General features: G+C 43.3%; 1 protein-coding gene across 1 annotated transcript in view; it reads right to left on the reverse strand.

Moving 5' to 3' along the window:
- Nucleotides 1–14,983: 14,983 nt before the first annotated feature.
- The window catches only part of LOC309645762 (cytochrome P450 3A29-like), a 45,839-nt gene continuing 38,755 nt past the window's right edge, over nt 14,984–22,067 (reverse strand). Inside the window, exon 13 of the mRNA XM_082431320.1 lies at nt 14,984–20,184. Within this exon, the coding sequence (XP_082287446.1) occupies nt 20,089–20,184 (96 nt within the window). The 3' untranslated portion in view covers nt 14,984–20,088. The remainder of the gene's footprint in view (nt 20,185–22,067) is intronic.

Genomic DNA, 22,067 nt, shown 5'->3' on the forward strand with positions numbered 1-22,067 from the left:
AGTCAGTTACTTCCTTGATGAAGTGCTTGAGAACATGAGAACTGAAAAATATCTATTCACACAATTCAGAAAATATTGACCAGAGAGTCAAATTCAGCCTCATTTAGCTATCATTATTAGTGTCTTATAACTTCACTTTACTCATTAGCAAAATGGGGATAAAATACTGTCTGAAATAATTATACAAGAAATCATATACATATATATGAATTACATGACACATACACACACACACACACATACACACACACACACACATATATATATATATGCATAAGATAAAATTTTTAAATTTGCCAATATAGTGCCAGACCTGACACAGGCATGTCAACTCTTGTTCTAAAAATTTCACAATTTGTATGGAAACACAAAAGACCCTGAATAGCCAAAGCAATCTTGAGAAAGAAAAACGGAGCTGGAGGAATCAGGTTCCCTGACTTCAGACTATACTACAAAGCTATAGTAATCAAGGCAGTATGGTACTGGCACAAAAAAAGAAATATAGATCAATGGAACAGGATAGAAAGCCCAGAGATAAACCCATGCACATATGGTCACCTTATCTTTGATAAAGGAGGCAAGAATATACAATGGAGAAAAGACAGCCTCTTCAATAAGTGGTGCTGGGAAAACAGGACAGCTACATGTAAAAGAATGAAATTAGAGCACTCCTTAACACCATACACAAAAATAAACTCAAAATGGATTAAAGACCAAAATGTAAGGCCAGACACTATTAAACTCTTAGAGGAAAACATAGGCAGAACACTCTATGACATCAATCACAGCAAGATCCTTTTTTTTTTTTTTTTTGTAACGCAATTTATTTATTTATTTATTTTGGCTGTGTTGGGTCTTCGTTTCTGTGCGAGGGCTTTCTCTAGTTGCAGCGAGCAGGGGCCACTCTTCATTGCGGTGCACAGGCCTCTCACTGTCGCGGCCTCTCTTGTTGCAGAGCACAAGCTCCAGATGCGCAGGCTCAGTAGTTGTGGCTCACGGGCCTAGTTGCTCCACGGCATGTGGGATCTTCCCAGACCAGGGCTTGAACCCGCATCCCCTGCATTGGCAGGCAGATTCTCAACCACTGCGTCACCAGGGAAGCCCAGCAAGATCCTTTTTGACCCACCTCCTAGAGAAAGGGAAATAAAAACAGAAATAACAAATTGGACCTAATGAAACTTAAAAGCTTTTGCACAGCAAAGGAAACCATAAACAAGACAAAAAGACAACCCTCAGAATGGGAGAAAATATTAACAAATGAAGCAACTGACAAAGGATTAATCTCCAAAATTTATAAGCAGCTCATGCAGCTCAATATCAGAAAAACAAACAACCCAATTCAAAAATGGGCAGAAGACCTAAATAGACATTTCTCCAAAGAAGATATACAGATTGCCAACAAACACATGAAAGGATGCTCAACATCACTAATCATTAGAGAAATGCAAATCAAAACTACAATGAGGTATCACCTCACACCAGTGAGAATGGCCATCATTAAAAAATCTACAAACAATAAATGCTGGAGAGGGTGTGGAGAAAAGGGAACCCTCTTGCACTGTTGGTGGGAATGTAAATTGATACAGCCACTATGGAGAACAGTATGGACGTTCCTTAAAAAACTAAAAATAGAACTACCATATGACCCAGCAATCCCACTACTGGGCATATACCCTGAGGAAACCATAATTCAGAAAGAGTCATGTACCACAATATTCATTGCAGCTCTATTTACAATAGCCAGGACATGGAAACAACCTAAATGTCCATCGACAGATGAATGGATAAAGAAGATGTGGCACATATGTACAATGGAATATTACTCAACCATAAAAAGAGACGAAATTGAGTTATTTGAAGTGAGGTGGATGGACCTAGAGTCTGTCATACAGAGTGAAGTAAGTCAGAAAGAGAAAAACAACTATATATGCTAACACATATATCTGGAATTTAAAAAAAATAAAAGGTTCTGAAAAACCTAGGGGCAGGACAGGAATAAAGACGCAGATGTAGAAAATGGACTTGAGGACACGGGGAGCGGGGAGGGTAAGCTGGGACGAAGTGAGAGAGTAGCATGGACATATATACACTACCAAATGTAAAATAGATAGCTAGTGGGAAGCAGCCGCATAGCACAGGGAGATCAGCTCAGTGCTTTGTGTCTACCTAGAGGGATGGGATAGGGAGGGTGGGAGGGAGGGAGACGCAAGAGGGAGGAGATATGGGGATATATGTATACGTATAGCTGATTCACTTTGTTATAAAGCAGAAACTAACATGCCATTGTAAAGCAATTATACTCCAATAAAAATGTTAAAAAAAAATGGATGAGAACCAGTGCATTATTTTTAAAAAAAAATTCTAAAACTGAAAGGGTTTAAGTGAATGTCATGTGCATTTAGTGTTGAAGCAGTGACAGAAGGGATTGAGGAGGCATTTAATCTGCTTTTTCATCTGATTGACCATATTTCTCGGATGATTTCCCTTCTTCCCATCATGTTTTTTCAAAAACACCTGGGTGGAGAAGGGATAGTGGTTTGGGGTAACCCTTTATATTCATGATATCATTCCAGCCTTAGTATTTCTTACACTTCCAGTTAAAATTCAGATTCTTGGGCCCCATCCCAGATCCTCTAGGTTCAGTGTGTTGGTGGGTGGGGTCAAAGACTGTATTTTTTTTTTTTTGGCTGCCCCACGTGGCTTGGGGGTCTTAGTTCCCCAAGCAGGGATTGAACCCGGGCCCACAGTAGTGAAAGTGCTGAGTCCTAACCACTGGACTGCCAGGGAACTCCCACAAAGTCTGTGGTTTTAACAAGCTCTCCCAGGTGGTTCGTATTTTTACCCAAGCGTGAGAACCATTTTCTAGAGAGAGAACTGGGATCCACGATGAAAAAGTGACTCCATCCAGAGCTGCAAAGTACTAAATGTTGGAGTGGCAGTTGGAGCTGGGCCAGTGGTAATGCAAGGGCGATGTGTTCTGTCCACTTGATCATGTTGCCTTTTGAGGCTGTGCCAACTCAGCAGGGCCTGATGGTTTGTGAGGACTTGTTGGGAGAAGATGAAGAGGTACGGAGACGTAGAGCCTTCTCCCACTTGCTTCTGGCAAACAAGCACTACATGACCCGGCGGAGCAACTAAGCCCGTGAGCCACAACTACTGAGCCTGCGCGTCTGGAGCCTGTGCTCCGCAACAAGAGAGGCCGCGACAGTGAGAGGCCCGCGCACCGCGATGAAGAGTGGCCCCCGCTTGCCACAACTAGAGAAAGCCCTCGCACAGAAACGAAGACCCAACACAGCCAAAAATAAATAAATACATTAAAAAAAAAAGAAATGCTTTCTCAATCTACATTCCCCTCCAGTGATCATCGTAACTCTTAATTTTTTTTTATTTTTTATCTCCCATTCTATTTATCTGTGCCCCCCAACCCTGTTTCCATAAAAACATATTAAATCCAAAACTTACAAAAATGATTTCTGGCTTATAATTAAAAGTGAATCAATGAGAAAGGTATAATGACATAAATTTATGAGCACATATTAGAAGGGTCTGGAATTATGCATTTTATGCAATTAAAGGTGCCCTAAGGAAGAAAAAAGGAGAAAAGGGGGAGAGGGAGACACTGGGCAGAAAGTGATGCTAGGAGTCCCTGGGCCTCAAAGCCTGGAGCAAAGTGATGACCTGTGACTCTCCAGGCCTGATTCAGACTGTGGACCCGGATACCTGGTGACATCTGGGATCCCGGGAGGAATAAGCCTCCAAAGCTTTACAATAGATGACTTCATCCTAAGAAGCTCTGGACTGAGATTGTCTTCCACACCACAGGGGGCACCTCATCATAACAAGTCTATCCAATGGAAGCTTCCAGAATACTCACCCCTGCATTTTTCCATACTTTAAAAAAAAATTTATTGTCAAAATCCCAAACACCCTGTAGGAGAAACAGAATTAGATTATTAGTCTAAATGTATTGAGTCCTACCTTTAACTGGGACAAAAATGATGTGAATGCCATGAAATCAGTCTTACTATTTTTCATTGGAAGTTGTAAGGAAGCTCTCATTCAGAGATGTCTTAGGGGAAAGGAGGGTAAATGGAGGACGTATTTGAAATGGAGAATTTAGTCACTCTTACCCTTGTCTGTAAATACTAATTACTCCTTGTCTTTCTGAAGTGTTTTTGCTTGTGCATGTGTGTCTCCAAGATCTTATAAGAGATAATCCTCCAGGGAAGCATGAGAAAACTGAAGCTGAGAAAAAGTAAGAGTTTCCTACGCACACTTTGATCTCCTAGTTAAACATCCTTTTCATTCATCTCTTGAGCCCTTTCTCGAATTCTTAAGAATCAGGAAGTTAAAGCACCAGTGACCTCTAGTGTCTAGCAGATTTAAATAAGTCTAAGCCATGTGTGTTGACTGAGAAAGTGAGTGAATGAATGAATGACAAAGTGGACTCACTTTCCTGTTTTCCAGCTCAACACTGAAAAGAAGGGGAGATGCCACAACTACACAAAGGACAGTGCAATGAAAACACTTGCCTTGAGTTTTCACCTCAGCGAATAAAAAAATCTTGTTGTAAAGTTGGGTTGGAGTTGTGCTATTTTAACACAAAAGAAAGTCTAAGGAATGTGAATCTTGGTGTCCATCAACTAAGGGGTTGACCTGAGAAAGCTGGAAAGGAAATTTGCTTTTTCAGAGGGAAATAAAATTCAGGAAGTTCTTAGGCAATAATGAGACAATTTAGGCCTCTGTTGGGAGAATTAGAATCTGAGGAACAAGCCCAGGGCTGCAGGGAAGGAAATTTGAGGCAGAGAGCTTCTGGCACGGAAGTCTCTGCCTGATTTCTGTCTGGATGTGAACTTGAAACCTTCCATCCAGGGGTCAGGCCATGGGCAAAGCATTAGAACTCAATTAACCACAGAGGCTCCACTAAAATTCACAGTCTATGCCTCACCTAGCACATTCTGTTCCCTGATTTAAATTTCTAATAATATCATCAAATCACCTCCTTTTTAGTGATTTTGTATAGGTGATTCTGCCTTTGTTTTAAAAAACCCCACACAATTCATTTAGTGGTTAAATATCTGAAGTTGATAGACAACCAGCATCTTATCTCAGTTATACTCACTCTCTGCTCTGACTCACCCATGAGGTGCCCCTTTGAAGGCCGAGAATCAAAGCAGAAAGTTCTTGTTCCATCTCTCAAATCCCAAAAGATGTCCTGAGTAGCAATAGAGCAGAGTCACAGAAACAACTGCAGGACTTAGCAGTTCTTGAGAGAATTCGAGTATGTGCAAACTACCTGATGATGAATACTCAGACTGCCTTAGACAATGAAGTTTCCAATCAATCCAGAACGAAGAATAAAAGAGTACCCAGAGCTTATCCTACCAACAGGAAAGTCTGACTCTCGTTTACACAGGTAATGAGCCATAGTTACACAGCTAACCCCTCCATGCTTTTCTCCTAATGCTAAATAGGACTGATCCTTCCTGGGAATCTGAATCTGGCAGAAAGAAAATCCTCTTCACAATACTCACAAGTTGGAACATCAAATCCCGTGCTGAATCAGCTAGAGAGCTGGGCTGTCTGACTGAGGAAAAACTGAGGCTCCTAACAGCTGACAATAGATAAAACTGGCCATGTGCTGGGTGGGGCCTATGATGCCATTTCTGAAAAGTGTGAAACCTCAGAACTTTCTCCTGAGAATGTACATTTTGGGGATGGAACTCAGCTGGGATTTGCAACCATAAGAATCAAAAGAGGGAGTTCAAACAGCACATACCTTAAGGTAGGATGGAATATTTCCAAAATAAGGCAGAGGTGTTGGCCCAGGAATCCCCAGCTTCTTAAAAAGTCCATGTGAATAAGTCCCATATCTATAAAGAAAGAGAAAAACCAGGTCACAGGAATTGTGGAATAAGTGCTGGAGCTGGCCAGTCACTGACTCAGAACTGGAACAGTCAACCTTGGGAGGTAACATGTGGGCAATAAATAATATCAGCAACTCCAAAAGCATATTATCTTCACTCATCATTTCCTTCCCCACCTCCACTGTGAGACCCACAAAATGATTGTGGGTGATTTTAGCTAATGATGATTAGCTAAAAGCAGTTGAAGTCTCCATGTTCTCAATCTGAGATTGAATACTTGATAAATGTTCCCAAATTTGAGTGTTCCTGAGAAGCTGAGGCTGGAATTCTTCCAAAAATTCATTCATGCTTATTTAGATTCTCATTCTAGGTTGAAAGGGGAAATTTTTTTTTTCAGTTCTGATAATGATGTCTTGCTTAACTTTGTCCACTCGATAACAGACAGTTACTGAGAGCCTAATGTGACATTGTTCTTACAGATTGCTTGGAGACTTGCTTTTCCTTAACTCTATGCCCTGACCCCATTTTGGGATCTGATTCTTCTGAAATCTATTTACAGAAATAGGCCTTGGAGCAACCAGTGTTTTTATTTCTATAGAATGTAAACTGCGTTCAAGGATTCCATTGCCATCGTAGAAATATGAGCCCCTTTCAGCTACACCCAAGTCTTTATTGTCAGGCAATGTGGTCGACTTGGGCTACAGAGAAGGGTGATTAACCATATGTCCCATGAATGAAACTGTACAAAGGAATCAATGACTAAAGGATCCATTTCCAGATCATTCCCCCATCATGGTACCTGGGCTTCCAACCAGTGACACTCGCCTGCTAAGTGCCCCAGGCACACTCATCTTTTGGAAGATACTCAGTAACAAAGCAGTTACTTTACTGCCTTTCTGTGTTAACTGTCTCCACAACCCAGTAGGTTCTGGCACTCCCTGTGACAGACCTGCTGGCAACGCATCTTTATGTTTCCTGTGTGGAATCCCACAGCTGGGGGTTTTGAAATCTTGCAACCATTCTCATTCCTGTGTTTCTGAGAGATAACAGAGTGGAGGCGAAGAGAAACTGAGCAAAGAGATTGCCAGCAAAGGTTTTAAACATGAACTTGCTAGGCCTCCAAGACTAACACTGTAGAGGCAAATTAAGAAGGTGTGCTATGTATAAATGGTTCAACATGCTCTGCAAGCCATTTTCCCTAAAAGATAAGGGGTCCTTCCAAACTTCAGGTACCTTCCTGTGGATAGCAAAAGATGTATCATGCAAGATAGAATGAATAAGCATAAAATATTCCAGAATGGTTGATTAAGACTTTGTCTCTTCCTCTTTGGAGTTTAGACTTTACGGTAGTACAAGACTCAAATATTCTCTACAAATCCAGCAAACCTTATAATACGTGATAAAATAAACCCCCAAATTGCATGAAAGGACGTGCCTGTGGGACAGGCCCAATAGGTACTTTGGCCAAGCCCCGCTGGGTGTTTCGATCCTTCCTCCAGAGCAGTTGGTGGAGGCGTGAGCACCAACTGCCAAAAAAGGGGGTGGCCTGGGCTATTCCGCCCAGGTCCTTCCTTTGCCATCACAACCAGGGCAGATCAAATTCTGCTTCTGAACTTTCAATGGGTTACATGAATTCAAAAGTGATGCCAAGGACTTCCCTGGTGGCGCAGTGGTTAAGAATCTGCCTGCCAATGCAGGGGAGACGGGTTCGAGCCCTGGTCTGGGAAGATCCCACATGCCACGGAGCAACTAAGCCCGTGAGCCACAACTACTGAAGCCTGCGTGCCTAGAGCCCATGCTCTGCAACAAGAGAAGCCACCGCAATGAGAAGCCCGCACACCGCAACGGAGAGTAGCCCCCACTCGCCACAACTAGAGAAAGCCTGTGCATAGCAACGAAGACCCAGTGCAGCCAAAAATAAATAAAGAAATAAAAGAAATAAAGAGAAAAAAGTCTCCAAGTATTAAAAAAAAAAAAAAAAATGATGCCAAGAATTTGAGCGACCGTGTCAGAACACTGATCCCAAGGAAAGATCTCGTCTAGTGTCTAAACTCACAAGGCTCCACATCAAGGCAGAGGGTGGGCTCGGTGAATTCTTTGCTTTCTTTCCAGCTTCCCTCTTTTTGGTAGAGTAATGCTGCTTTGGGTAAAAAGGAAGGGGCTAACTGTAGAGCCAATCATTTTTATATAGTCTTTACATTGTGTTGGCATTAAGGAGAGCTTTGCCTGCAGCTACTGACTCTTGGCTGCACCAGTATCTTCTAAGGCTGCAGGGATGTTTGCCTCATGGTGACACTGTCTAGTGCTGGACCCGCTGCCAGATGGACCACACACAGTGTGACTTAGATGGTGTCCCTTCCCCCAGGCCTCAAGCAGATGTAGTGCTAAACTTGCTGACCTCCTGTGGAACCAAGGGAGGTCTGCTCTGAGGAATATTCTCCCTCTTCATCCTGACCCCACCTGGATGCCTCTCACATCATCACTGGCTCCCAGGCACAATTACTCACCTGCCCTGAGAGATTAAAATAACCTGTTGTCAGGTATATTTAAAACAATCTGTATCATAGATTTATATATATATTTTACACTAGATTCATTTTCCTCACTTTGTTCTAGAAGTGTGAGTTTATATACCTACCTTTATGGTAAAAAATACTGAACAGCAGCCCTCTTTTATCCCCCAGAAAGAATATGCTGGAAATAGTTTTACATCAATAAAAAAACTGGTATTAAATAGAATGAAATTAAACCATATCAATTAATTTTATGTTATCAGAAGGAAAATTTGTCACCACAATGCCTTGAATTCTAACCCATCTTTCAAAGAAGCGAAATGAGGTATATATTATCTATGTTCATGTCATCATGATTTCCTACACTCAATGAAATTGAAGTGGAGAAAGAGGTCAAATGTGACATGGAGGAGGCTTTCCCTACCCACTCGGCTCTCCTACCCTGCTCCATGACGCCAGGAAAGGAATTCCTCTGCTAGATGGTTTGGATTCGTCCTCCTGTACTGTATTAAAGGGAAATAAATACTTTAAATACAAACTGGCTTTTAGGTCTCATGCCTTTGCAGGCTGTTAGCAGACTTCAGATCAAGGTGCAAATAAATGTATATACTAATGCTAACCCTCCCAGAGACTGGAAGAAAAGGTGAAGGAAATGACTAAACTTTCCAGATTTCTGCCATGACTCCTCTGATCTAAAGATTTCTCATTTGGGGGTAGATAGTTCTGCATAGTACAGGGTGGGGGACTTAAATCCTAGGAAGGGAGTGCAGGTGGGCGCAGAGAAGGGGAAGGGCTGAGTCTGAAGAGAAGGGTGATAAGTCTCCAGCCCCACCCCCAACAAAGTCAGGGTGCACCAGGTGCCTTGTGTAAATGATACCTGTGATGGGAAGGAAGGAAGCAGGAACCCCGAGTGGCACAGGGGCCAATCCTTCTAGAGGTCTTCTGCAGCAGACACAGAACCCAGAAGGTGGAAGTAATGAGACAAAAACCCAAGTTCCTTCTTCCTGCCTCCAGGATCCCGAAGCTTGGGAAGGCGTGAGGATGCCACTGCACATGGGCCAGTTGTTTCAAATCTGCCTTTGCTGGATTCTGGTTGGTTAGTCTAGGTCTATGCAAACTGGCAGTCAATCAGCAAATCATCCACAGGAGTAAATGATTGTCATTAAACCCTCTTAACTACAATAATAGGAACTTGGGGGTCTGGGTGGGCGTCAACTCCTTCAACAGATCTGGGTAAGGTCAATAGTAACTTTTTGGTTTGTAGCACACAATTATTAAGCAACTTCCCCTCCATTAACTTTGATCTTCAAACAGTAAAGGGAAAGGGGGACAAGATTAGCACACCAAGTCCAAGGTTACAGAGGACATGAGCCTGGACAGTTACCCACAAATTGAGGAGCATCAGGCTGGTTGCCAGGAGAACCCAGGTTTCCATGGAAAAGCTTGGGATCAGGTCCATGGCCACTTTCCTCCGTGCTTCCCTCCTCCGAGTTTCCCTTCAGCTGCACGTGCTGCTCTTTGCCTGCCTCTGAGTGTGGAGCTTCGGTCATGTCAGGTGGAGATTCAGTGAGGCTGGAAAGTTTATGTGCTAAGAAGGGAGTGGAGCTGGAGCTGGAGCTGCAGCCAACAGAAGGGCCACCTGTGCTCCATCTGCAGAGCTCTGTGTGCCTTGATAGTTTGCAAAGCATCATGGACACTCCAGTTTGACCTCTCTTGAGTTCTTACTCTGTGGAAAATCAATAAACAACTCAATCAGTGTCATCAGTAAGCCCAAAGGTCACAGAAAGTCAGCTAAACCCACTGGCCTTGAATCACTACTAATCTGCCTTTGTCTCCATGGCTGCCCACACTACAGAATACTTGAAATCCTTCAAACAAGAGAAGTCTACAGATTGTTACCCACGCAGCTGTTTTCCTCCTAGAAATGCCCCTGTGTCCCTTGTAGGCTCTTAATTATCCTCCAAAATGGAGCTCAGATGGAACTTTCTGTGTTAGGGTCATTGCTAACCAACCTCCTTGAGCAGATATAACCATTTCCTCCTCTCCGGACTCCTGTCCCCTGCACACAATCCTATTATCTCCAGCACCATTGTGGGTTTCCGCACGTAGTTCCCTCACCGGATTGAGAGCTTGGCCACAGTCTGGGTATTAGCCACAGTCATGTTCCTGGTACCTAGCAGAGTGCTTTCTGCAGAACTGGCATCCAGAAAGGTTGATGGAATTGAGTTGGTGGAGGTAAGACCACTGGACACCTGCGTGTCCTTTCCCTGTGACTCTTTGGTGACCATGACATCTTCCTGGACTATTAATACAACAAGAGAGCCTGGCTGTACCTCGGCCACCATCCCTGCACATTCAGGGTGATCCATCAGGGTTCTGTCTACAAGAGGGCCCCTGAATAAGAGACAGGACGTGGATGGGATGGTGATGGTTACACCAAGGAGTATAGATTTAGGCTGATTCACGTCCCGCTGAGAGGGTCCTGCAATAGACAGTAAGTTAGACAGATTCTAGACCAAAATATGTCTCCCTGCACTCGCTGGGAAGACCACCAGTTCGCGAACAGTGGGTGTGAATGGAGAAAAGTGGAGAAAGCAGCCTGATGGCCAAGTGGACCCCAACCTCCTTATCCGCCAGTGATGTGGCACACACAGTACACAGGACTCCAAAAAGATCACATGAGGGCACGTTATCTCTGGGGCTTCTTGCTTTTAGATGAGTGGGGAATTTTTTAAATGGAGCTGATAGGAGGAGGCCTATAGGAGAAGTCAGTGTCACCTGTGAGCACCTGCCACATACCTGATGGGAGAGACCCAAGGGTTGAGGGGCTGAAGATTACACCGAGCCAAGTTCTCTGTCTGCTTGGCAGAGAAACTGTGGATTATGTAAAAAACAAAACCTCTAAAGTTCTTAAAACTCAACAGAAATGGAAGACATTTCAGCTGTGTTTGTGCACTTCCTTCTCCCTTTATACTTTCTCACCCTCAGTTCTTCTGAAAATCCCCAGGTCTGCCCAACACTGGCCTGAGTGGATGGATCTCACTGGTAAAATGCAGTAAGTCCCAACCGTCTCTCCTGCCCTCGTTTATTTCCTTGGGAGCTTGTCATGCAGCATGAAATTTCTACCATTATAATTTGTCATCTTTGGGTTCAGGCTTTCTTGAGAAGGCAGCTGTTAAAATCCATAGCTGCCACTGGAAATTGTCATGCATGAAAATATCTATTCTTCCTTCCACTGATTCAAGTCCAAGTGGGCGTATGCCTTGTACAGGCATTTTGCTGGTCTAGAAGGCATCCATGCAGGTCGTTTCTTGGAAGCAGTCTCCCAGTGGAGGGAATGAGATAGTCAACCGAGCTCAGTATGGAGCATACCTCTGGAGTCTCTGGGATAATGGAGCCTTACAGATAGGTGATTAAGGAAAGAAGTGGCTGTAAGCTTCCATACCAACAAAGGACAGACCTGGGAAGCTGGAAGATGATTCCCAGGAAAAGTAGGATGGAATGTCCTAGGAATTTTGATTTGTTTCTGGCCCCTCATGGTGCCTTGTCTGGGCACCTTTAAGTGGGGTCATGCTACAACCCCCAGTTTACAGATGTAAAAACTGAGGCTCAGGGACTGCAAGTGGCTTCCCAACAACTATTGATCACAACATGTCATATGTAAGCCAACATGAAGATAGATTGGCAAGTCTGCTGCTCTGAAATGTCAGTATTCAATGTTTGCTGTTTTGTGATAAGGGTCACTATGGGAAACAGTGAGACCCGAGGCTGCAGCAGCAACTTGGTTACAATTCTGGCTCCTACCTCCATGGCTACCCCTGCCCAGGAGCTCCCCCACGGGTCTCCAGAACCAAGGACTCTATCTCACCTCACCAGGAATAAAGACAGGTGCAGGCCATGAGGACACTAAGGGTCTTGTGTGTAGGATCAACCTCTGTATGTTCCCAGCTGAGAGGAACACAAAATACATCCCACATGGGATGACTAGGGTGTCGACTGATAACTACTGACAACTTAGTTCACTCAAATAAACCCACAGCCTTTCTTAGTCGTCTTAAAAACAAAACCCTTGTGGAAAGTACAAGCTTTCATCTTCCTCCAAAATATGTACTCGGCTATGATAATTTTCTCACTAAGCCTTATATGACCATCACCTGCTCTACTCACCTCAGGACCTGGTCCAGCTGGTTGGAATCTATCCCAGTGGTGATAAGCTAGTCATTTCCTGGGAATAAAATGTAACCAGTGCCACGTCCTAACCAATACAAATGGCCTTGCTCTGCAAAGGGGAAAAATAGAAGGCACGAACTTTGTGTCCCTTCATTCCACAGCAGGGAACACCTAACGTGAAAAGTCTTACCTACTAAGATTGTGAAGGAAGACGTGTGCCTGAAGATCACCCCACACCCCACGTCTCTCATCTACTCACCTGTGCACTAATGGGCTCGGCATGTACGTTCAAAGCTCTGTTCTCATGCTTAGCGTGCAGATATGACTAAGACCCAGACAGTATTCAGTTGAAGAGAGAGACAAACAGGTATAGTACAGCCAGGGTAAACTAATTATACAGGTAAGAGAACACGGTTCCCTCATCAGGTGTAAATGGCTTCTCAGTCCTTAGCACTCAAAGTTGAACCTTAAATAGCATTCTGGGCAGCATTAGGCTCAGATATCAGTATAGATGAAGCATCATGGTCTTATATTCCTGTCCTTTTATATTGTTAGCCCAAGTAACTCCTCTTCTGGGAAGCCTATCTAGACTTTCACGGCCGAGAGAATTGCTCACGGTATGAAGAGGCAGTGTTACTCTGGAAGGATTTGTGCATTACATTCAAATTTCACAATCTGGAGTGTGCAAACAATGAAAGCAAGACTATGTGTTTGTAACTCTGCTCCTAAGCCCTCATGCTTCTCAGTAGGGAAAAACTTGATCTTGCCATTTGGGGGTAACCAGGTGGTATTTAAGTTTTGGCAGCTGGGAGAGGGGAATAGCCAACTTTTCTTGGTCTCCTGGTTTGCAGGTGGTGCTGAGTGACAGGACATTCTCTCTTGGCCTTAGAGGAGGTGGGCTGTGCAGTCACTGTGGAAAACAATATGGATGTTTCTCAAAAAACTAAAAATAAAACTCCAATATGACCACGAAATTCCACTCCTGGGTATATATCAAAAAAAAGCAAAACAAAAATAGTAATTCAAAAAGATACATGCAGACTAACATTTTTTAAAAAATAAATTTATTTATTTATTTATTTTTGGCTGTGTTGGGTCTTCGTTGCTACTTGTGGGCTTTCTCCAGTTGCGGCGAGCGGGGGTTACTCTTCATTTTGGTGTGTGGGCTTCTCATTGCAGTAGCTTCTCTTATTGAGCACGGGCTCTAGGTGCGTGGGCTTCAGTAGTTGTGGCACATGGGCTCAGCAGTTGTGGCTCGTGGGCTCTAGAGTGCAGGCTCAGTAGTTGTGGCACATGGGTTTAGTTGCTCCACGGCATGTGGGATCTTCCCAGACCAGGGCTCAAACCCATGTCCCCTGCATTGGCAGGTGGATTCTCAACCACTGCACCACCAGGGAAGCCCTGGCCTAATATTACTAGCAGCACTATTTACAATTGCCAAGATATGTAAGCAACCTAAGTGTCCATCAATAGATGAATGGATAAAGAAGATGCGGTATATATAGACAACAGAATATTACTCAGCCATAAAAAAGAACAAAAATTTGCCATCTGCAGCAACTTGGACGGACTTGGAGGGCATTATTCTAAGTGAAATAAGTAAGACAGAGAAAGACAAATGCTGTATGATACCACTTATATGTGGAATCAAAAAAAAAAACATACCAGTGATATAACAAAAAAGAAGCAGACTCACAGATATAAAGAACAAACTAGGGCTTCCCTGGTGGCGCAGTGGTTGAGAATCTGCCTGCCAATGCAGGGGACACGGGTTCGAGCCCTGGTCTGGGAAGATCCCACATGCCGTGGAGCAACTAGGCCCGTGAGCCACAACTACTGAGCCTGCGCGTCTGGAGCCTGTGCTCCGCAACAAGAGAGGCCGCGACAGTGAGAGGCCCGTGCACCGCGATGAAGAGTGGCTCCCGCTTGCCGCAACTAGAGAAAGACCTAGTACAGAGACGAAGACCCAACACAGCCAAAAATAAAAAATAAATTAAATACTTTTTTTAAAAAAGCCTAAAAAAAAGAAAAAAAAGAAATAGAGGTTACCAGTGAGGAGGGGTATGGGGGCAAAATAGGCGTAGGGGATTGGAAGGCACAAACTACTGGGTATCAAAAAGTCTCAAGGAGACAACGTGGAGAATATAGCCAATATTTTGTAATAACTGTAAATGGAAAGTAACCTTTAAAAATTGTATAAAAATAAAAATAAATTTAAAAAAATAAGATGAGAATTAACTAAGAAAAAAAATGGTGGAACCAAGACTAGAAACAGCCAAATCTGTAATAAAGGCCTAATTCTGTGTAGGTAATGAGTTGTTATTACTATGTAATAATAACCGTGTAACAACTAAAAAAAAAAATCTGCTAAGAGACTGAAAAAATAAAAAATATTACCTTCTTGAAATTTGTTTTTTGAAACCATGGCCTGGAGAAGACCAGGTAGAACATTTATACCTCAAAGGCATAGGAAGAGAAATGCAAATTCCTCCTAGGAGGAGTTTTGTTCCCCTAAGTCCTGATTTTTTTTTTTTTTTTTTTAACTTATAAGCCTCTTAAGATAAATAGGGGAGGTTTCGGAGTGGTAAATAAAGATTGGTGGGCTTTGACTTGTTTCTGGAGCCACCTCTCTGGTCTTGTTAAGATTTATAAAACAATGTTGGTCAGCTGTTTTTAATTCCTCCGAGAATTGGGTTGCCCCCCTAATGATATCAAAGGTCTGATATACCCATCCACCTATGTTTGAATGTTTTCTTTCCCTCTGGGTACATTTAGCTTAATGGAGAAGGCCAAAATTTTTATCCATTCATCCATGGATTTTTCTTGTTTCCACCCTTCTGCCTTTGTGAATAGTGCTGCTACGAACATGCAGGTATAGGTATTTGTTTGAGAAACTGTGGCAATTCTCTTAGGTATCTACCCAGGAGTGCAATTGCTGGGTCATATTCTATGTTTACCTTTCTGAGGAGTTGCTAAACTGTTCTCCACACTGGCTGCACCATTACATCCCTGCCAGCAAAGAATCAGTGTTTCAATTTCTACCCATTCTCACCAACATTTGCTTTTTATCTTTTCTTTTTTGATAGCCACCTAGTGGTTGTGAAGTAGTAAAATTTCTGGAATTCTGACATTTGCAACTGCAGAGTCAAAATGGTTAAGAATCTGTGAGAATTTGCCAGAGATAGAGGAAGACAAGCAAACGTCGTGGTTGCAAACGTGCCCCACGGTGGCTCTTGAGTTTTCTATGGACTCCAGGGATATCTATGCTCCTATTGTGTAGACAGCTGGCTAGTAGGGATCCACTGAATGTGACTGATATGCAGGCCCTGGGTGAGTTATTTAAACTGTCTCAGCCTCAGTTGCCTAATCTATAGAATGAGTGTTAATAATTATGTCTTTCCCGGGACTTCCCTGGCAGTCCAGTGGTTAAGACTCCGCGCTTCCAATGCAGGGAGCAGGAGTTCTATCCCTGGTTGGGGAACTAAGATCCCACATGCTGCGGGGCATGGCCAAAAAAGAAAAAAAAAGTTATGTCTTTCCCTCCTAAAAGAGCCCAGACCACACCAGCCCCCGGTTCCGTGACCCGAGGGGCTTGGGGCCTGGATCTGCAAGTCGGCCTCCTAGTGGCTTTGAGTGAAGAGAACATGTGACCTTGCCCATCAGATACCTGAACTTTACCGGACCCTCTAGAAATGTTCACTCAATATGAGGTCGAAAAGTTCAACTAGTGGCTAATACACAAGCGTTATAGTGTAGTCCAAGTTATGAAATGCGTCTTTTGTTAGCAAGAGGAGGAGACATGAGTTCAAATCGGAGTTGAAAAATAATTAAAAGGTTGGGAGTTTGCTGACTCTAAACTCCTTATTTTTTTCCTTCTTATTGATTGTGTTTAAATGACTCTTTTGCCACCTGCTGTGTGTGGAGCCACTGAGTCATAAATGTTCAGGACATTATTTCCTGGATTCTAATTAGGGTTGGGGGTGTCTGTCCAGCTGTGCGAGCTCAGGGCCCTAAGCAGGACCTCCAGCCCCCCCTCGCCCCACCTCTGTAGGACCTCAAAGCCCCCTGGGGTGATGTCCCTCCCACTCTCCTCCTCCTACCCCGGGGCAGAAATTGTTTCTAAAAAGTTCCCAAAGTTGAGTCCATTGTTGGCAGAGAAAAGATAAATCCCAAAGGAACAGCAAAGAGCTCATTCCCTCCATACAGACAAGGTGTGTTCATGAAATTCAGCCAGGACTTCCAGGCAATTACCAGATCCCTTACCCCGAGCTGCACGTTCCTCCCCCAGTTACTGGGAGTATTGGCTGCTACTGATTAAAGGCTGACCTGCTCTCTAGAGAATCTCCCGGGGCCAAATTGAAGCCACTTCACCTGGGAGTTTGTTCATCCTGGGGGATGGGAGGACCAATCAATGACTCACTTATGGGGTGCAGAAGGCTGGCCCCTGCCTCCAGTTTGGACCCACTCTGGATTACAAAACTGTCTCCGAGCTCTCTGTGGGATTGGGCTCCAGAGTCCACATCTTCACTCAGCTTTTCCTCTTCCTGCACCCAGCTCCCTTCATCCAATTATCCTGAGAGCACTTTCTCAGTAAAGTATTTGTGCTAGAACCCCCGCCTCAGGCTCTGCTTTTGGGGAACCCGACCTAAGACAGTGGCTGAGCCCGAGCTAATATGTGCACAGTGGCATTCAGCTGAGGGGCACAGAAGCACTGAAATACAGCCAAATTCTGTGGTCCAAGCTATGCAAGGGATGGGGGGCTTGTCTCATTTGCCCAAAGCCACTGATTAGTCTAGACTCAGCTATGGAAGGTGCTAGGATTTGAAACCCAGGAGCTCCAGCTTCAGATCCCCCCATCTCTCAGTCACAGTGTGGTGCTGCCTCCTTAGAATAGAATAAGACAAAGAAAACTAAGGTGAGAGAGTGGGGAGAGCTGTATAAGCCCAAAGAAAGCTGCCTTTGTGACCCTCCCCCACAATCACAAACTTACTGAAGAAGCTGTTGAAAGAACCATTTTCCTGACCCATCTCAGAGTAAGTCGCCAACCTGATATTTCACACCCTCTGAATGACCCACAGATGACGACATCTCTACATGACCACAATATGACCTCCAAGTCAGGAAGTTAACGCTGACACATCACTGCCGTCTAATCTCAGAGCCCCCAGTTCTCCACCTGTCCCAACAAGGTCCTTGTAGCAGAAGGACCCGGCCCTCGAGTTGTGTTTAGACGTTACCTCTCTGTAGTCTCCTTCATCTGGAACATTTTCAGTCTATCTTTGGTTTTCATGACGTTGACTCTTTCGAAGATTCCAAACCAGTTACAGACAAGGAGGAGAATCTTCCTCCGTTTGGGTTTGTCTGACTCTTTTCAGGATTTCTTTCAGGTTTGCCTCCTTGGCAGGAATATCACACAGGTGAGGTGAGTTCTTCTCACTGCGTCCCATCAGGTGACGCACGATCAAGTCACCGCATCCCTGACGCTGCTCTCTGATGAGGAAAGGGCTGTCTGCCAGGTTCCTCCACTCTGAAGTTACCCCTTCTGCTCTATAATTAATGTGTATTTTGAGCAGCACTACTTTGAAGCTATGTAAGTTTCCTCGTCAAATTGCAATTCATCCATTAACTTATTTACATATATCTGTATATACTCATGTTTTCCTATTTTCTTGAATGGCTTAACAGCTCTTACTATCCTTATTTATTATGATGCTCAAATGGTCCCTGATTTGGGCAGTGGAAGCCCCTCAGGCTGGCTTCTGTGTCCTTTTGTCATGTCAGTGTTTAACATTTCCTTGCCTTCTAGCCCAAGATGTTCCATGGGCACCATGTACTTTCCCAGCCCTGGAATCAGCCATTTCTCTAAGAAGGCCTGGCTCCTTTCAGTGGGAAATGATATTTATAAGCCAAGATCTGAGCACAAGGTGTGCTTATTGCTCTTTTGGTATTCTGTTTCTAAACCATATCAGTAGAGAAAAGTAGGGAATATGCATTTTTGTACACACACACATACACACATTTCTATCTATCATCTCTCTATCTATCTTTCTATAATCTGTCTATATCATCTAGCTAGCTCTCTTCTATATATGTAGAAAAGCATGGATTTACACTACACGTTCAGTTTCAATTGCTGACTCCACGGGATTTATTCTGGTTTCTCCCTCTCTGAATCAGTGACTCTCTTCTCCAACAGTGAGAACTCTGGCTTCCGTCATCCTTTATGTACTCACTTACTTCATCACTCCCCCTTTATGCAGCCAGTCCTCACTTCATTCCTTTCCACTCATGGATGACCTCCTCAACCTACTTGCATTCTCCACACCCTATTTAGCCTCTGGCTGCCCTTGCCAGGCCACGCATCTGAGTGGGCAACATTCTCACCTTGCTTGGGTTCCCACACTCATGCCAGGCTGCTGTTCCTGTGGACATTTTCCCCTCCCTACTCAGTCTCTGACTTGGAGCCACTGTGCCTCCCTTCTCTGCCCCCACCCTTCACTGTGTGCCTGCCCACCTTCTGTCACCCCACCCCCCAATGGCTTTAGGACTGGATTATCCAGGAAGGGAAGGCAAGGCGGGAGAGGAAAAATGGAGGGAGGGGGCAGAAAAGGGAAAGGAAGAGCCCTGGGCAGCTTCTGATACCAACTGAAACTGATCAGTGCTTGTAGCCTTTCTGCCTGAACAACTGACCAATTAACCATCTGTTATTCCACATTCATTGTGTTAAGACAGTTGGGAGTTGAGGATGGAATGCAAAGAGGTGTGAAAAACATCTTTCCTGCCTTCCAGAAACATCACGGGAGATGAGATGAAAACATTAAATCAAAACAAATAAGTTTCTCAGTTGAGTGTTACAAACAATATGTGCTCCAAAAAAGGCAGGTATAAACTACGAATATACTTTCTAAACAATAGGCAAAGTCGCAGTGGATTGGCTCTTACCTATTTAATAGGAGTCAAATTGGAGTTTTGATAAAGGCCCCAACCAAGCAGTGATTTTGATGGTCAAAAGCAAGTAGTCACTGAATCTCCCTGATTCAGTTGTGTACATTCCCCCCTAATGTGCACAAAGGCATCAGATTATACTTTTGTAAAGAGATGTTTATTGACTTGCTCAATACAATATTTAATTTAGAATATTCAAAAAAAAATCTGTGATATAAATGTCACTACTTTAGTCATCACAATCATTCTTATTTTCATTAGAGTTTGTGAGAAATTTTCATTCTGATCAGTGCTCAGGAGGAGTAGATGGTACTAAGTGGGGTGTGGTGGGGTGGAGATAGTTCTGTGAGAACCAGATAAGCTGAGTTTGCATATCTGGCACTTATTAATCACCTCTTTTATATGACGCAATATATAACACTCTATGTAGACAGTGAGAAAGCTAAATGAATGTGCAGAATCTCTAGTCATCCATCAAGTGCAGTAAGTGAATCCCATCTTCATTTCTGTGTTTTATCACAAAGTAAATCAAGGTCTCTGTTGTCCTGGGACGCAGCTTCCTTGAAGAACAAAGCACAAGTCCTTAGGGAAAGTCAGGCTCCAGTTAAGGTCCCGTCTCTGGGCTCAACCATTAGAACAATGGGTTTTTCTAGTTGAATAAGTACCTGAGGGCTTAATGTCAGGGGGATCTGCAACAGTTAAACAAACATGTGAGAATCGAATAGTGAAGCACCGCCAGCAAGAGAAACAAAGTATTGATATATAAGATACATTATGGACAAGAATGCTTTACAAACATATAACAGCTAGTTTTAGCATCATATACCTTTGATTCTTTTTTAAAAACTACAAATTCCATGTATTTAATAGATACAGGGATGGTCAGCTTATCTGTTTTTCGTAGGGTGAACTTTAATAGTTGTGTCTTTCAAGGAACTGGCCACATTTATGTATAAAATATATGGAGTAAAGTTGTGTGCCGCATTCCCTTATTATCTTTTTTATTAAATTAAAATTTCCACCTATTGAGACATAGCTGTCTTACAGGAGTGCATACGTTTAAGGTGCACAGCATAATGATTTGATGTACATATATCGTGAAATTATCACCACAGTAAGTTTCATTAACATCCATCAGCTCATAGATACAAAGAAAAAATATTGTTTCCTTCAGGTGATAGCTCTCAGGATCTACTCTCTTAACAACTTTCCTGTACACCATACAGAAAGGCTAACTACAGCCATCATGTCGTACGTGGCATCTCTAGTACTTATATATCTTATAACTGGAAGTTGGTAGCTTCATCCAATCTTCCCTCCTTATCTTTGATTGTTTATACTTATTCTTTAAGTTATGTCAAGACGAGATAGTGAAAGCATTCATCCTTCATTCTTTCCACAAAATATCTATTGAGCGCTTATTTCATACCAGGCTAGAGACAAAAATCTGGTTGGCTTGTGTTCTTTTTTTGATTTAAATTTTAGGTACAAAGGATGAAGTTTTAAAATTTACCAGATTCTTAGGCATTATGGCCAACTGTCTTGAGCCATGTAAAGATAATTTTGTGTCCACTGAAACTTGCAAGGTAATCCTAGTAGGAATCACACATGTTAATTACATGGGCTTTCCTCAACTTCTGCAGAGTCCAGTCACCTCTCCCAGTAGAACCCATCCAGTTTCATGATCGGAAGAGGTCGTTGTGAAGCATTATGCCTGTTTTTTTTAACATTGCCTGTCTCCCAAATGTAGTGCAAATGGTGAACTTCTGACGACCTACAGTGTTTGGTCCAGTACTTTTAGCCCTTTTCTCACCCAGTCACTCCTTCAGTGTTGGGGGAACCAACAGAGTGACCTTCTAATCTCAGTTGACTGAAGGGCAAGCAAACTGTCGTGGAGGGAGAAGCCCCAGCCTGTGGATGCCTGGGTGGAACTTCAGGGAGCACCTGCCCTTCCCAGGTGTGCCAGAGGCCCCCTTTCTCTCAGGGCTGAGTCCCCTGTCTGTACACACCTACAGTACGGACACACAGATGCCCACAAGTAAAATGGAAACCATCTCTATCCTCCTCTTCCCTGAGAAAGCCTACCCAAGGGGAGGAGCTGCTTATTAAATGTGTGACTCCTAGAAATAAGCCTTCTTATAGGGCCGTGTTTGAGATGAAAAAATGGTAACTGTTCTTTGTGTTCTTCAGAGGAGAGATTCCAGATCTTTCTATAAATGTAACACCTTGTTATTTTAAAATTTCAAATGACACTCATATATGTCCCCTGCAGATAGACATACACACGTACAACAGGCATGTACACAAATGTCATTTGTTAAATTTCAAAAGTTCAAATTATTCAAAATTTGTATCCAAGAACTCTAATCAACTGCACATCTAACTCCTTAAACATTTGCTGGGTGACTGGGAGGCATTGTTCAGAATTTACAAAAGGAATAAAATGAGAGGCTACAGTTAAAGACGTTCATAGGTGTAAAGAAAACATAGGAACAAAACTGGATGGTTCCATGACAGTGTTAAGTTAGGTGGTAGGAACCATGATGCCAGCCTGTGGTAACTGATACAGAGC

Source organism: Balaenoptera physalus, assembly GCF_965194825.1.
Source record: "Balaenoptera physalus genome assembly, chromosome: 16".
In the NCBI taxonomy this organism is placed as follows: domain Eukaryota; kingdom Metazoa; phylum Chordata; class Mammalia; order Artiodactyla; family Balaenopteridae; genus Balaenoptera; species Balaenoptera physalus.